General features: G+C 23.4%; 1 protein-coding gene across 1 annotated transcript in view; it reads right to left on the bottom strand.

Moving 5' to 3' along the window:
• The window catches only part of LOC117172520 (vacuolar protein sorting-associated protein 54), a 78,446-nt gene that overhangs the window by 44,892 nt on the left and 15,750 nt on the right, over positions 1-17,804 (bottom strand). Inside the window, exons 3-6 of the mRNA XM_033360544.1 lie at positions 13,679-13,799; positions 8,123-8,286; positions 7,829-8,028; positions 7,529-7,714 (exon numbers count right to left, since the gene is read on the bottom strand). Of these exons, the coding sequence (XP_033216435.1) occupies positions 7,529-7,714; positions 7,829-8,028; positions 8,123-8,286; positions 13,679-13,799 (671 nt within the window). The remainder of the gene's footprint in view (positions 1-7,528; positions 7,715-7,828; positions 8,029-8,122; positions 8,287-13,678; positions 13,800-17,804) is intronic.

Raw genomic sequence — 17,804 nt, 5'->3', positions numbered from 1 at the left:
TCGATTGAAAATTAAATTATTCAAGATAAAAATTCAGCATTTTAGTTGAAAATCTAGCAATTTTGTTTAAAATTTAAATTTTCCAGGTGAAGATTCCCCATGTGAGTAAAAAATTCATTAGTTTTGTTGAAAAATGTTCTTTTTTTGGTAAAAATTAATCTTCTTTATTAAAAGTTTATATTTTCGATTGAAAATTAAATTATTCAAGATAAAAATAAAGCATTTCAGTTGAAAATTCATCATTTTTTAAAACATTTAGTTCTTTTTGTGGAAAATTAATTTATTAAACTAAATATTTAACTATTGCATTTTTTGCTGAAAAAAGCTTCTTTTTAGTTCAAAATTCAACTACTTGGTGGAAAATTGGTGTTTTTTGGATAAAAAGTCAACTTTTTTGTTAAAAATTCGTCTGTTTTGTTAAAAAATCATCATTTTTTATAGAAATTTAATTTTATTGTTTGAAAATTGATCTTTTTGGTTTAAAATGTCACTATTCTAATCAAAGATTCATAATTAACTTTAGTTGGAAATTCACAACTTGATGGAAAATTTAACTATTTTGTTACAAATTCTGTTTTTTGTTTCTTAAAAATTAATGTTTTCACATGTATATTAAACGATTCTAGTTATGGTTAAAAATTGATCTTTTTAGATCTAAATTCAACTATATCGTTGAAACTATTCATGATTTTATTTGAAAATTGATCTTTCTGGTTGAAAATAAAACTAAGTTTTTGAAAGTAAAACGCTTTTTTGGTATAAAGATTTAATAATTCGGTATAAAGTTAAACTCTTTTTTTTTAATTAATTTTTTTGGTTGAAAATTCATCATTTTAATAAAAAATGTATCCCTCTGGTGAATAAGCCACTTTTTTTTCATTTCTTATTTATTTTACTGGAAATTAATTTTCTTACTGAGAATTTAACTATTCCTGTTAAAACTTTAACTATATTGTTGAAAATTATTATTTTTTCTGTTGAAATGTTTTCTTAGTTGAAAATCTATATCTTTGGTTGAAGGTTAATTTTTTCACTACAAATTTAACTTTTCAATTTTCAAACTTTTCAAGTGAACTTTTCAAGTTCAAACTTCATCTTTTTTGTTAGAAATTAATATTTTTAGTTGAAAATTATCTTTTTGTTTGAAAATTAAATTATTATAGTTAATGAATCATCATTTTAGGTGAAACTTTATCCTTTATTTTAATATTCGACCTTTCCATTTAAAGATTCATTTTTGTTTTAGTTGAAAATTCATTACTTCGTTTGAAAACGTAAATATTTGTTTGAATATTATTATTTATTTATTTTTTTTACACTTTTTCAACCCGAACATGTGAGTATTCCAATTGAGTTTTCCATAATTTTAATTAAAAATTCATCTTTTTGGTTGAAAATTAATAATCTTTTTTAATGAGAATTTAACCAATTTTTTGTTTTCTTCCTTTTGGTTTAAAATTAATCTATTCCAGTTGAAGATTCAATAAATTTAGTTAAAAATTCATGATTCTGGTTGCAAATTTATTGTTTTTTATGTGTAAAATTATTGTTTTCAACTGAAAATCTAACTTTTGGTTGAAAAATGATCTTTTTAGTTTAAACTTCAACTATTTGGTTGAAAATTCATCATTTTAATAAAAAATGTATCTCGTTAGTGGAATACTGAGCTATTTTTTTTAAGTTCTTTTTTTCTTTACCTGAAAATTAATATTTTTTACTGAGAATATAATATGTCGATTTCATTTTTGGTTAAAAATATAAATATTCCAGTTAAAGATTCATTATTTTATTTTGAAAATAGACTTTTTTTCTTGAAAATTCCACTATTGTAGTTAAAGATTGATCATTTTAGTCAAAAATTCATCTTTTTGCTTCAAAATTTAACAATTATAATCAAAGATTCATCATTTTACTTTAAAAATTCGGCATTTTAATTGAAAATGCATAATTTTTGTTGTAAATTTCATTTTTCGTGGAAAATTAATTATTCAACTGAAAATTTGACGATTCCATTTATGGTTAAAAATGCTTTCATAAGACCTAAATTAAATTGTTTCCTTGAAAATTCATGTATTTTGTTGAAAAATGGTCTTTTTCGGTAAAAAAATAATCTTTTTGTTTGAAAATTCATCTTCTTAGTTTAAATCTTAAGTACTTTATTCCAAAATTCGTCATTTTAATTGAAAATTTATCACTTTGCTTGTAAATTTGTTTTCTGCGGAAAATTAATTTATTTAACTTGAAATTTAACAATTTCATTTTTAGTTAAAAATTGCTCTTCTTGGATGTATTTTGTTGAAAATTTTTATTTTTTGGTAAAAAATTCAGTCTGGTTGAAAATTAACTTTTTTTAAAAACTGATAATATATCTATTTCATTTTCAGTTGAAAAATTGAAATTCTTTGAAAGTTTATCTTTTTAGTTGGAAATTTAAATATTCCAGTTAAACATTTTTTTTTGTTGAAAATTTATATTTTTTATTACAAATTCGACTATTGCCGTTAAAGATTCATAATTTTATTCAAAGAATCATCATTTTAGTTAAAAATTCGTTATTTTAATTCAAAATTCATCCCTTTGATTGTAATTTTTTTTGTTGCGGAAAATTAATTAAATTAATTAACCTGAAAATTTAAAGATTCCATTTATGGTTAAAAAAATGCTCTTTTTAGACATACATTGAACTGTTTCATTGAAAATTTATGAATTTTGTTGAAAAATTGTATTTATTCTGTAGAAAATTACTCTTCTTGTTGGAAAATTCATCTTTTTGTTTTCAATTTCAACTGTTCCAGTTGAGGATTCACCACTTTAGTTAAAAATTCATCAGTCTGGTTGAAAATTAAGTGATTTTAAACTAATAATATATATATTTCATTTTTGGTAGAAAATTGATCTTCTACCCTAAAAATTCATTTTTTCCGTTGAAAATTTAAATATTCTAGTTAAACTTTCCTTACTTTATTTGGAATTTTTTTCTTCTTCTTAAAAATTCCACTATTACAGTTAAAGATTCATAATTTTAGTCAAAAATGAACCTTTTTGGTTGATAATTTAACAATTATAATCAAAGATTAATAATTTTACTTTAACAATTCGTCATTTTAATTGAAAATTCATCATTTTGGTTGTAAACTTGTTTTTTTTTTGCGGAAGATTAATTTTTTAACTAAAAATTTAACGATTCCATTAATGGTTAAAAAATGCTTTTTTTATACCTAAATTAAACTGTTTCCTCGAAAATTCATGTATTTTGTTGAAAAATTGTATTTTTTCAGTAGAAAATTAATCTGCTTGTTGGAAAATTCATCTTTTTCGTTGGAAATTTAACTATTCCAGTTAAGGATTCACCACTCTAGTTAAAAAATCTTTAGTCTGGTTGAAAATTAACTTTTTTTTTAACTGATAACATATTTATTTCATTTTTGGTTGAAAATTGATCGTTTCCTCTAAAAATTCATGTTTTTTGTTGAAAATTTAAATATTCCAGTTAAACATTTATTATTTTAATTGAAAATTTATATTTTTTTTCTTGAAAATTCCACTATTACAGTCAAAGATTCATAATTTTAGTAGAAAATTCATCCTTTTAATTGAAAAATAATTTTTTTAAACTGATAATTTATCTATTTCATTTTTGGTTAAAAATTGATCTTCTCTAAAAATTCATCTTTTCCGTTGGAAATTTAAATATTTCAGTTAAACATTCATTATTTTATTGGAAAATTTATCTTTTTTTTTTAAATTGCTCTATTGCAGTTAAAGATTCATAATTTTACTTAAAATTTTGTCAATTTAATTGAAAATTCATTATTTTGGTTATAAATTTGTTTTTTGCGGAAAATTAATTTTTTCAACTGAAAATTTAACGATCCCATTTATAGTTGAAAATTGTTCTTTTTAGACATCAATTACACTGTTTCCTTAAAAAAAATATATATTTTGTTAAAAATTGGCCCTTTTTTTAGTAGAAAATTAATCTTCTTGTTTTAAAAGTTTATATTTTTGGTTTAAAATCAAACTATTCTAGTTGAAGATTCACCATTTTAATTAAAAATTATTCAGGTTATTAAAAATTAACTTTTTTTTTAAACTGATAATATATCTATTTCATTTTTGGTTGAAAATTAATCTTTTTCGTTGAAAATTTAAATATTCCAGTAAAACATTTTTAATTTTATTTGAAATTTTAGATTTTTTCTTTAAAATTTTCACTATTGCCGCTAAAGATTCATAATTTTAGTCGAAAATTTATCCTTTTTATTTAAAATTTAACTATTATAGTCAAAGATTCATCATTTAAGTTCAAAATTCGTTATTTTAATTCAAAATTTATCCCTTCGATTGTAAAGTTTTTTTGCTGCGGAAAATTAATTTTTTAACTGAAAATTTTACGATTCCATTTATGGTTAAAAATTTGCTATTTTAGACCTAAATTGCATTGCTTCCTTGAAAATTAATGTATTTCGTTAAAAAATGGCCTTTTTAGTAGAAAATTAATCTTCTTGTTTGAAAATACATCTTTTTGGATTTCGAACATTTCACAAATATTTCAAAACATTTTTCTAAGATTCCAAGGATGTCAAAGATTTTACACAAATTTTAAAAGATTTCAAAAGATTTCATAAAGATTTCGAATATTTTAATGATTTCACATGAATACGATGTCAAATATGTTTAGAAGATTTCACAAAGATTTCGAATATTTCAAAAAGATTTTAAAACTTTTAAAATATCTTAAACGATTAAAAATTTTTTTAGAATATTTAAAATATATTAATAATTTTAAAATGAATGCAAAAGATTTTTAGAAAGATTTCACAAAGATTTCAAATATTTTACCAAAATTTTAAAAGGTTTCAAACAATTTCACAAATATTTCAAAATTTTCCTGAAAATTTCATAAAAATGTAAAAACAATTTAAAGATTTGTAAACGATTTCAATTTTGTATAGAAGATTTTAGAAGACTTTAAAGACTTAACGAAAATTTAAAAAGATTTCAAACGATTTCACAAATATTTCAAAATTTCATAAAGATTTAAAAACAATTTAAAGATTGTAAACGATTTCAAATTTTTTTAGAAGATTTCAAAAGATTTTACCAAAATTTTAAAATATTTCAAACCATTTCACAAATATTTCAAAATTTTCCTCAAAATTTCATAAAGGTTTTAAAATAATTTATAGATTGTAAACGATTTCAAATTTGTTTAGAAAATTTCAAAATATTTCAAAGAATTTCCAAAGATTTTGAATATTTCACAAATCATTCAAAACATTTCACAAATATTTCAAGGATAATAAAGATTTTACCACAATTTTAAAAGATATCAAGGATTTCAATACATTTTAAAGATTTTAAACGATTTCAAATTTGTTTAGAAGATTTTAGAAGACTTTAAAGACTTAACGAAAATTTAAAAAGATTTCAAACGATTTCACAAATATTTCAAAATTTCATAAAGATTTAAAAACAATTTAAAGATTGTAAACGATTTCAAATTTGTTTAGAAGATTTCAAAAGATTTTACCAAAATTTTAAAATATTTCAAACCATTTCACAAATATTTCAAAATTTTCCTCAAAATTTCATAAAGATTTTTAAATAATTTAAATATTGTAAACAATTTCAAATTTGTTTAGAAAATTTCAAAATATTTCAAAGAATTTCCAAAGATTTTGAATATTTCACAAATCATTCAAAACATTTTACAAATATTTCAAGGATATTAATGATTTTACCAGAATTTTACAAGATATCAAGGATTTCAATATATTTTAAAGATTTTAAACGATTCCAAATTTGTTTAGAATATTTCACAAATATTTCGAATATTTCAAAAAGATTTTAAAATGTTCAAATGTTCACAAGGATTTTAAATACTTTTAAGAGGGTAAGGTACACTAGATATCAAAGATTTCAAAATATTTAAAAGATCTTAAACGATTTCAAATTTTTTTAGAAGATTTCAAATACTTTAATAATTTTAAATGAATGCAAAAGATTTTAGAAAGATTTCACAAATATTTCAAAGATTTCAAAGATTTTACCAAAATTGTAACAGATTGCAAACGATTTCAAATTTTTTTAGAAGATTTTAAAGATTTATCAAAATTTAAAAAGATTTCAAATGATTTCACAAATATTTCAAAATTTCGTAAAGATTTAAAAACAATTTAAAGATTGTAAACGATTTCAAATATGTTTCAAAATTTTCCTCGAAATTTCATAAATATTTAATAACAATTAAAAACTATTTCAGTAGAAAATTCACCATTTTAGTTAAAAATTCTTCAGTTTGGTTGAAAATGAATTTTTTTAGGCTGACAATATATCTACTTCATTTTTGGTTGAAAATTAATCTTCTTCTTTGAAAATTAATCTTTTTCGTTAAAAATTTAAATATTCCAGTAAAACATTCATTATTTTATTTGAAAATTTATGTTTTTTCTGGGAAATTCCACTATTGCAGTTAAAGATCCATAAGTTTATTCGAAAATTCATCTTTTCGGTTTAAAATTTCACTATTCTAATCAAAGATTCATCATTTTAGTTGGAAATTCACCACTTTCATGGAAAATTTAATTATTTTGTTGCTTATTCTGTTTTTTGCTTGTTAAAAATTAATTTTTTCACATGTATATTTTACGATTCTATTTATGGTTAAAAATTGATCTTTTTAGATCTAAATTCAACTATATCGTTGAAGCTATTCATGATTTAACTTAAAAATTGATCTCTCTGGTTTAAAATAAAACTATTTTGTGGAAAGTTAAACTCTTTTGTTAAAAATTCGTGTTTTTTATTTAAAATGAACCTATTGCAATTAAAGATTCATCGTTTTAATTGAAAATGCATTACTTTTGTCGTAAATCTGTTGTTTTTTAGAAAGGAAAATTAATTATTTTAACTGAAAATTTAACTACTTGATTTTTGGTTAAAAGCTGACCTATGAAACTGGTATATTAAAAATGATCTATTACGCTTTCTTTCACATAATTATAAATTATGAAATAATTTCTTGGCATCGAGCCTACCTGAATTATCTAAACTTATTGCAATATGTTCAAAAAATAATATTGAAAATTGTAAATAAAAATACTTTTGTAAGTGAAAACTCAATGAACATTCGGCAATAATTTGCATATGAATCACTCCTCTACTACTATAATGTTAAAAGTTATAAATTTTCCAAGTCAAATGGTATAACTAGAAATAAAAATAATCAGTGAATAAAAATTACTAAATATATCTCAAAATTCGGACAGATTTACGTTGAAAGAATGGATAAAATTCAATATTTATGCTTAATTTTGCAAAATAGTCCCAAAACTTCGTTAATGTTAACAGCAATAGTATACTTTTTTTTCTATTTTAGTATAAATCATCAATCGGTACACTGGTGCGAATTCGCACCCGAAGTTTTTTTCATTTTGTTGGCATTTACGCAAACACAGCTGCAGCGGATTATCCCCGAATATATTAAATATATTAAATATATTTATATTAAAAGATTATTTTTTACCGAAAACTGTGTACTCCGTTCAATTCCTGTAGCAGAATTTCCTGAGTAGTCGAAATGAGATCAAGAGCAGCCACATAGTCCGGAGTCGAGAGCAACAATTGAATCATAGGCTGACTCTGGTGAACAGTCGCCATCAGCTTCAGCTTCTCCTGCACCAGCAGATGATTCGATCTAGCCTGTTCCAATCTTTGAAAGAAAAAACGAGGCGTTAACAAAATAAAATAAAATAAAATAAAATAGTAAATCAAATATTAGCTTCAACATTTCGAACGAAAAAAAAAAAAAAAAAAACAAAATCACCTTAGAATCTTGAAAGAATCTTTCACATGATTGTCATCAATTTGATGGATGTTTTTCCTAAGTGCTTTTAGAACCGTAATTGTCTGGGTGAGTTGTTCCATCAAGGCGTCATGAGATGTCATGGCGTGAAAAAATGCATGAGATTTCGAAGCCACTTGTTCCGCTATTCTCACTTCCACAATATCCAAATATTGGCTCAACTGTCAGTGAAAACATTTTGAATTTAAAAATAAGTTGTTTTAAAGAAAAAATTTCTTGGATTTGAAGTGAAGAAAAAAAAAAGTTTGCAAATACCTGCTCTTGCATTGTTCTCGCGTGAATACTGACATTTCCGCTATGATCAAATAAACCATCTTTCGCAAAGGGAAATACTGCGTCAAAATTTTCTTTCTTCGAGAGATCAAGGTTCGGACTTAAAAATATTTTAGGAATCCTCGCCAAATCGAATTGTGTCCGATCTTTGAAACAAAGGAACAGAAATAAGTAAATAAATGTATTAAAATATCCCCGGGGCCTCACAGGTCCCATGGGATTAAATATAGGAGGATGTCAAGCGATTCTTAAGAATAAAATTCAAGATTTGCTAAGCCTGCTTTTGTTTTAGATAAAATAATGAAATAACTTTTTGTTATAGATGAAAAAGATGAAAAATTTCATTTTTTAATTGGCCAACAATGTATGAAGAAAGAAGACTCATAAATAAACAATTTCTTTATTTGTTTTCGAATATCAGTTGTCTTTATGAAATCCTTTGAAATCTTAAAAAAAAATTAATCTTTGAAATACTTGAATTCTTCGAAATCTTGGTGAAATTTGCTGAAATATTTGAAATATTTGTGAAATTTTTTTTTCATCTTTGATTGTGAAAACTTTTGTGTTCGTTTGAAATCAGTGAAATCTTTTGAAATCTTCTCAAATTTCTCGAATCATTTTGAAATTATTAAAAACCTTTGAACTATTCTAAAATCTTTGCTATATTTTTAAATTCTAGGATTTATTTTAAATCACTGGAATATTTCAAACTTTTCTGAAATATTTTGAAATTTTCTAAAAAAAAAGTGAACTTGTTTAAAATCTTTGAAATGTTTTGAAATTTTTGAAATATTTTTGAAATCTTGAATTCTTTTGAAATAATTGAAATATTGGAAATCTTTCTGAAATATTTTGAAATTATTTAAAATCTTTGAAATGATTTGAAATCCTTTGAAATCTTTATGAAATCTTTCAAATATTTGTGAAGTAGTTTGTATTCAATTCGAAGATTTAAAATATTGGAAATCTTTGTGAAATCTTCGAAAAAATTTGAAATGTTCTAAAATCTTAGAAATTTAATTTACTGTACTCTTTAACAAAATTTTTAAGTCATTTCAATCTTCTGAAAATTTTAAAAACTCTGTGAAATTATTGAAATATTCGAAATCTTGATGAAATGTTTTGAAATCTTTTAAAATTCTGGTAAAATCTTTGATATCCTTGAAATATTTGTGAAATTTTCGAAATCTATGCTTTGAAATATTTTTAAATCTTCTAAACAAGTTTAAAATCGTTTACAATCTTTAAATTGTTTTCAAACCTTTATGAAATTTTTAGGAAAATTTTGAAATATTGATGAAATCGTTTGAAATCTTTTAAAATTTTGGTAAAATCTTTAGAATCTTTTAAACTCTTCCAAACAAATTTAAAATCGTTTACAATCTTTAAATTGTTTTTAAATCTTTATGAAATTTTCAGAAAAATTTAGAAATATTTGTGAAATCGTTTATAATTTTTGTAAAATATTTAAAATCTTTTAAAATCTTCTAAACAAATTTGAAATCGATTACAAATCTTTAAATTGTTTTTAAATCTTTATGAAATTTTAAACAAAATTTTGAAACAAATTTGAAATCATTTACAATCATTAAATTGTTTTTAAATCTTTATGAAATTTTCAGGAAAATTTTGAAATATTTCTGAAATCGTTTGAAATCTTTTTAAATTTTGTTAAAATCTTTAGAATCTTTTAAAATCTTCTAAATGAAATTGATTACAATAATTAAATTGCTTTTAAATCTTTATGAAATTTTGAAACAAATTTGAAATCGTTTACAATCATTAAATTGTTTTTAAATATTTATGAAATTTTCACGAAAATTTTGAAATATTTGTAAAATCGTTAAATTTTTTTTTAAATTTTGGTTAAATATTTAAAATCTTTTGAAATCTTCTAAACAAATTTGAAATCGTTCACAATCTTTAAATTGTTTTTAAATCTTTAGGAAATATCGAGGAAAATTTTGAAACAGATTTGAAATCGTTTACAATCATTAAATTGTTTTTTAATCTTTATGAAATTTTCAGGAAAATTTTGAAATATTTGTGAAATCGTTTAAAATCTTTTAAAATTTTGGTAAAATTTTTAAAATCTTTTGAAATCTTCTGAACTTATTTCAAATCGTTTACAATCTTTAAATTATTTTTAAATCTTTATGAAATTTTCAGGAAAATTTTGAAATATTTGTAATCGTTTGAAATCTTTTAAAATTTTGGTAAAATCTTTGAAATATTTGTGAAATCTTTCTAAAATCTTTTGCATTCATTTAAAATTATTAAAATATTTGAAATATTCTGAAAAGTTTAAAATTTTTTTTGTAATATTCGAAATCTTTGTGAAATCTTCTAAACAAAATTTCTAATCGTATTCATGTGAAATCATTAAAATATTCGAAATCTTTATAAAATCTTTTAAAATTTGTGTAAAATCTTTGACATCCTTGAAATCTTTGTAAAATGTTTTGAAATCTTTGTGAAATATTCGAAATCTTTGTAAAATCTTTGAAATCTTTTGAAATCTTCTAAACAAATTTGAAATCCTTTACAATCTTTAAAATGTTTTAAAATCTTTATGAAACTATTTTTGAAATGTTTAAGATCTTTTAAAATATTAGAAAAGCTTTAAAATATTTTTAAATCTTTAGAATTATTTAGTAACCTTTTGAAATCTATGGTATATACTCAAAAATCGAAAGGTCAACCATTTTAAAATTGTTTTAAAACCAAAATAAAAATTCAAATTCAAGGAGATTTTCAGGTTTTCAACATTTTAAAAAAACTTAAGAAGTTAAACGAGAAGAATTGAATAAAATTCATAAAAATTGAAGATATATTTTTAAAAATGTGAATGAATTGAAGACAATTTAAAAATATTTTTTTAAAAACTGCATGGAATTCAGTAACTTTGAAATAACCTTAGAAAAATTCAAGAGAATTTAAAAGAAACTGCTGTAATGCCTAAGAATTCAAGATGAGTTTTAGACTTCTATAACAATTAAATTTTTTTAAATCCATTGCATTGTGTAGAATTGAGTGAATTTAGAAGAATTCAAAAGAATTCAAAAGAATTCAAAAAATTAAGTGTAAATTAATAAGAATTTAGGATGAATTCCAAAAATTAATTGAAAATATATTAAAATCTTCCAAACCATATTAATTTGTAATGAAAAAATTGACTAATGAGTACAAAATAATTGAAATCATTTAGAAACATTGTTAAAAATCGAAAAAATTCTTTTTATTTATTAAAATTTGAGTCAATTTCGTAGCAAATCAAAAATGTGAAAAAATTAATTGAATTAAACAAGTTTCAAATGAGTTTTGAAAAGTTAAAGAGAATTTAAATAAAATTGATGAAATGCCTAAGAATTTAAAGTGAACTTAAAAGAGTTCAGGATCAATTAAATAAAACTTTTTAAAATCCATTGCATTCAGTAGAATTGAGTGAATTTAAAAGAATTCAAAAGAATACCAAAAATCAGTGAAAATTAATAAGAATTCAGGATAAATTCCAAAAAAATAATTATTAATATTTTCAAATCTTTTGAATATTATAAATTTCTAACCAAAGAATGGACTAATGATTCAAAAAAATTCAAAAGAATTCAAATATTGAAAAAAATGTTAAAAACCGAAAAAATCCATTTATTTCAGTAAAATTTAAGCGATTTAAAAAAATTCAGGGAAATGAGAATAATGACTTAGACTTTAAGATGAACTAAACAAATAATAAAAACAAAAACATTGAATTGAGTAGAATCGAGTGAATTTAGAGGAATTCAAAATTAAAAAAAAAAAGAATTCAAGATAAATTAATAAGAATCCAGGGAAAATTCCAAGTGAATTGTAAAAAATATTTTTAAATCTTTGAAATCCTGCGAAACCCCACAAAATCATTGAAATTTGTAAAATTTCTTGAAAATGGTTTGAAATCTTTTAAAATACCCTAAAATATTTCAAATACTTTTAAAGTCCACGAAATAGATCAATTCTCCTAAATAAATTCTTTAAAATGTACAAAAATATTATAAAATCTCGAAAAAAATTTATGATGATATTTTCTGAAATCGTGAAAAATATATTAAAATAGATTGAGGGTTTTAAAATCCCTTTAAATAGTTGAAATCCTCAGATCTTCCGAATGTATAGAAAATTCTCTATCATAAAATATTTCAAACACTTTAAAATCGCTTCATATAAATGAAATTAATAAAATCATCCTTGGAATCTTTTAAAATTCCATAAAATATTCCGAATGGCAAGCTCTCGAAATGCCTTAGAAGTTTTTGAAACTGTAAACTTTATAAATTAGCAGAATTTTCATTTCAAATAGTTAAAACATCCTTGATTTTGAATTTTTAAATATGATTCAAATTTAAAATTATTTTTGAAATTTTTTCACCACTTCTAAATATTTAAATAAATATTAAATGATAAATGTTTTTGTATCAACAATTATCATTTTGAATGCTTTAAGTTGAAGAATCAATCAATGCATTTCGAAATTTATATAATTCTAAGAAATTTTAGGCTAGAAACATTAAAATTTGAAAGATTGCACATTTTTATAAACTAGATTAAAAATACTTAAAATGCTTTAAAATTCTATATCAAAATCTTGAAATATTTATATGTTGTTTTACATTTTTTCAAATTTTAAATGATTTTTTAAATTTTGTCTAAACTTCTTAACATCTTTAGAAATGATACGAATTTTTCTTAATTTTTTTTTAATCCAACAAAATTAAAGTTTTTGTTATAAGTTTATAAAAATTCAACAATTTAAATTATAAATTAAATTTCTTTAAATAAAACAACTAAAATTGTAAGGTTCAAAGTTTTTTTTTTTTAGTTTCGAATATTTAATTTATGATTACTGCATTTAAATTACGAGTGAGTTATTTTTAAATATTAAGTAATTGTTCTTATTCTTAATAGGAAATTTTTAAATTTTATGACTTTCCAATTGAAACAGTTTAATTTTTAACGTTAGAATAAATTATTATTCACTTTTTAAATATAAAAGTACAATTCAAAATTAAAAATCATGAATATATTTACATTTAAAGTTGATCAACTAAAAATGTTTTTATCCCAAACCTTTGATTTTTCACGCTTCTAAATTTTGAATTGTTCAAGTTTTATGAACTGAATTTAAAAATTCTTTAACTTAAAATGTATGCTTAAAAATTAAAACGGACATTTTTTAAAGTGATAAATTTTCGAAATAGGCATTCTAAACTGAATAAAAACATAATTGAAAAACAGAACAGTTTTCCTAATTATTTTAAAAACTGTTGAAATCAAAGTTGGACAGATTTTTTTTTCTCTAAAAATTGGTCAAATTCCCTGTCAAAAAATAATTTCGCTGTATTTTCCCGGTTTCTTTTGTACTTCTTACAAAAATTCCCTTATTTACTGTTTTTTTTTTTCAAAAACCCTGACTCTTTGAAGCTAGAATCTTACGATAATTTTTAAAAATTTACATTATTGGCTGCAAATAGGGTAAAATAGGGACAGGTCTGTCAAAATTTTTACCTGTTGGTCCATTATTAGCTGGAGATTTGACTTTTCTAAGATTTGGAAAATTCTGCGAGAGCTCATTTGGTGAAGTAGGTCGATTTAGACTCGAATTCATACGAGAATGTTTCCTGTACCTCTGCAAAAAATTTTAAATATTAATTATTTTAATAATTTATATTAAAGAATATTCTAAATAAAAAATGATTCCGCGAATTTTTCAAGGCCAATGAAATTAGAAAATCGAACACTGACGCTAAACAATATAAAAAATATAAATCCGCGTTATCGTTTTTAATGCTCTAAATTAAAAAAATCAATCAATGAACTTTAGAATTTTTAAAATTATATGATTTTAAAGAATTTTAAGCTAGAAACATTAAAAACTGAAATTTTTTAACTGAACACTTTTTAAATTAGAAATTTTATTTCAAAATCTTGAAAAATCTAAATGTTCTTTAAAATTATATTCAAATTAAAAATTATTTTTGAAATTTATTCAGAACTTCTTAATATCTGTGAAAATTAATTCATTTTTTCCTACAATTTTAAGGAAATCCTGCAAAATTTAGAACAATTCTTTCAAATTTGGATCTAGAAATTAAAGTTGAACATTTATTATTTGTAGATGAAATTTGAGAAATTTTAAGTTTTGAAAAGATTCAAAAATTAATTTAAAACTAGAAATGATCGCCAAATTTAAAAAGAATGTAAATTTTTGCAGATTTTGAACAAAAAAATTTAAAAATTATGAAAAATTGGGAAAGGCTTCAAAAGAATAAATATATTTTCTTAAGATTAATTGGAAAGTTAAAAATAATTTTTCATTTTTAAAAACTATTTTTAGAGAATAATTAAATTTTGAATCTTTTCAAAACTCTTAAATATCTCTTAAAATTACTCAATTTTTTTTTTACAAATGTTCATTTGTAAATTATATACTCAAAAATCAACAATTTCATTTAAAAATTAAACATGTTTCAGGCTTACTACATGAAAAAATGGAGTTTAAAATTTTTTATTTTAAAATATTTGCTCTCAATATCATTAATCTTTTTCGTAATTCAAAAATGTCAAATTGAATGAATTAAAATTTTTAAAATTAACATGTTTTTTGTCAGCATTTTTTCAACTTCAAAGGCTTTTAATTTTCAGTTGTTCAAGTCTTCAAGGCAGCATTTTAAAATTATTTAAATTAAAAATAAAAATTTAAAATGGAAATTTAAAAAAACTGTTGAAATCGAAATTGGAAAGATTTATCTTCTAAAAATTTGTAAAGTTTCTGGTAAAAAAATAATGTTAGGGTTGTAAAGTTTCATGAAACCTTGGAAAAATTTTAAAGTTTCAAAAATGTCAAATATTAAGGCGGCTAATTTTAAAAGATTGTAAAAAATGCTATTTGGAATTCAATTTAAACATTTAGTGTAAATATTAACATTACTGTAACCAAATATAAATGTTTGGACATAATAAATTATCATAAATAATTAATATTAATGTTTATATAAATATTTTTCGTTGAAAGTTCATTTTTTTAGGTTGAAAAGTTTATAATAATATTTTTGGTTAATCATTTATCTCTTTTAGTTAAAAATTTTAATATTTCGGTAATTTTAGTTGAAAATTCATCTCTTCAATTTACAATGCAACTGTTTAAATAAACATTCAATTATTTTGGTGACCAATTTTTTTCTGGTAAAAAATTACTGTTCTTGCTTGAAAAGTAATATTTTGGGTTGAAAATTCAATATTTATGCTTGCAATGTTGAGAATATATGAATTTTAAATAAAAAAGATGAATTTTTAACAAAAGAGTTTAACTTTCAATCAAGTAGTTTTATTTTTAATCGAACAGGATAATTTTTAACTTAAATGAAGAATATTTAACTGAAATACATGAATTTCCAAACAAAAGCAGAATTTTTCAACCAAATACATGAATTCTAAACAAAATAGTTTAAACTTTAACTAAAAAAAAGATGAATTTTTAATTAAAATGATGAATTTTAAACTAAAATCATGAATTTTTAACTAAAAAATAATAACTTAAACAAAAACTATCCATTTTTAACCAAAATGGAGTAGCTAAGTTTGCAGTTAAAAATTAATGCTCAACCAAAGAGAAGAAGTTTTTATTAAAATGGTGGAATATTCAACTGAAATTTTATAATTTCAGGTCAAAAATTAAATTAAAAAAACAATTCAATATAATAGTTACATATTTAACAGGAATAGTTACATTTTCACGAAAATAATTATAATTTTCAGCAAAAGAAATTTTTTTTAACAAAATAGCCCATTTTCAACCAAAGGTATGAATGTTCAATTAAAATTATGATCCTGCAACCACCAAAAATGAATTTTTAATAAAATAGTTTAAATTTCAACCAAATAATTAAATTTTCATTCCAAAAAATATGAATTCTGAACGAGAAGGCTTCCGTTTCCGGTACCGATCGCGAAAGAACTCTCTTTTGTCAAGTGGTGTATTTTTGGCTTTGGTAAAGGAAATAAGGGTGAGTGGATGCAGAAAAGGCAGAAAGTGTGGAGATCGAGTGTAAGTTTGCGTGTGAAGTTTTTGAGGTTAGGAATGAAAAAATAGTTGCTTGGTCAGGGGGGGGGCAAGAGGTAGGAAATAAAGGCGGAAAACGTCACGGAGCTTTGGGTAAGGTAGGATGCCGACGACGCGAAGTCCACAAACTGGCGCCAGAGGGCAACAGTTGCTGGACAATCGCACCAGAGAGAGATTGGGGGGATGTTTGAAAAATTGGAAGCTCTCATTAAAGTGTTTAGAGAGGAAACAAGAAAGAGTTTGGACGACATGAATAGGGATATGAATGGGCAGGGAAACGATGTAAGGGGGGAAGTGAAAAAGGTCAGAGAAAAATGGGAAGAATGGGATAAACGTTGGAAGGAGGAGAAAGAAAAGGTTTGGGGTAAACTAGAGAGCTTTTAGAATAGAGAGAGGTTGACGAACAGAGATCTAGAGAAATAAATCAGTTGGAAGAACGGGTATCCAGTCTAGAAATTAGGAATGAGCATATGAGGGAAAAGACAGAAAATGAGGAGATAGTTAAAGGGAATGAAAAGAACGTCCGAAGTGAGTTTAAAGAAGACTTAGTGAGATCGAAAGAAGATTAGAAGGGGAAGAAAGGGCAAAGAGGAAAAATAACATAGTAGTTACGGGATTAAAAGTGGAGAGTGAAACAGGAGAAGTGGAAATAACAAATCTTTTGCGAGATATTAGAGTGCAGGTAAGGGTAGAAGGAGTCAAGAGAATAGGAGGGACAAAGGAAGGAAAAGAAGAAATGTTTCTAGTAAAAGTGGGAAGTGAGGGGGAGAAAAAGAAAATTATGGAGGGAAAAAATTATTGAGAGGTAGAAGGGAAAGAATTGAAGAAGATCTGACATGGAGGGAGAGGAAAAGGAGATGGCAAATAGAGCAGACGGCTTGGGTAGAGAGGAAAAGGGGCCATATGGTGTGGATAGGGAGAGACAGGTTATGTATAAATGGGGAGGAATGGTGCTGGGATGAAGAATTAGAAGAATTAAGGAAAAAAGAAAAAAGTCTTGCGAAAGGTAGGGGGAAGGGAGACGAAAAAGAGTCTAGAAATAAATCAGAGGGGTTTCCAAACGGCAAAGGGGAAACAAAGTGAAGAGGGAAGGGAAGAGAGAAACGTGAAAATAGCATTCTGGGATGTGTCAGGTTTGAAGAACAAAAATAAAGGATTTTGGGAGGAGTTAGAAAAGTGGGATGTGATTATGATGAGTGAAACCTGGGCAGATGAGAAGGATTGGAAGGGAATAAAAAAGCTGTTACCGAAAGGTTATGTGTGGACAATGCAAGAAGCAAGAAAAGAACACGTTAAAGGGAGAGGGATGGGCGGCATGGTGTAAGGGGTGAAAAAAGAACTAGCAGTAAAAGGGAGAAAAGATGGGGGCATGGAGGAAAAGGATGGAACAATGATAAGAAAAATTATAATTGGGAAAGTAGAAATAGCGGTGGTGTGTGTATACAGAAGAAAGAGGGGAAGAGGAGAAGCTAAAGGAGGAACGGTTTTGGGTAATAGCAAACTATACTCTCTAGCATACGCGGACGATGTAGTTCTATTAGCAGATGATGAGAAGGGGATGAACCTAATGAT

Source organism: Belonocnema kinseyi, chromosome 1 (assembly GCF_010883055.1).
Source record: "Belonocnema kinseyi isolate 2016_QV_RU_SX_M_011 chromosome 1, B_treatae_v1, whole genome shotgun sequence".
NCBI lineage: Eukaryota > Metazoa > Arthropoda > Insecta > Hymenoptera > Cynipidae > Belonocnema > Belonocnema kinseyi.
The sequence above is the reverse complement of the archived record's forward strand: the minus strand, read 5'-3'. Positions and strand labels throughout refer to the sequence as shown.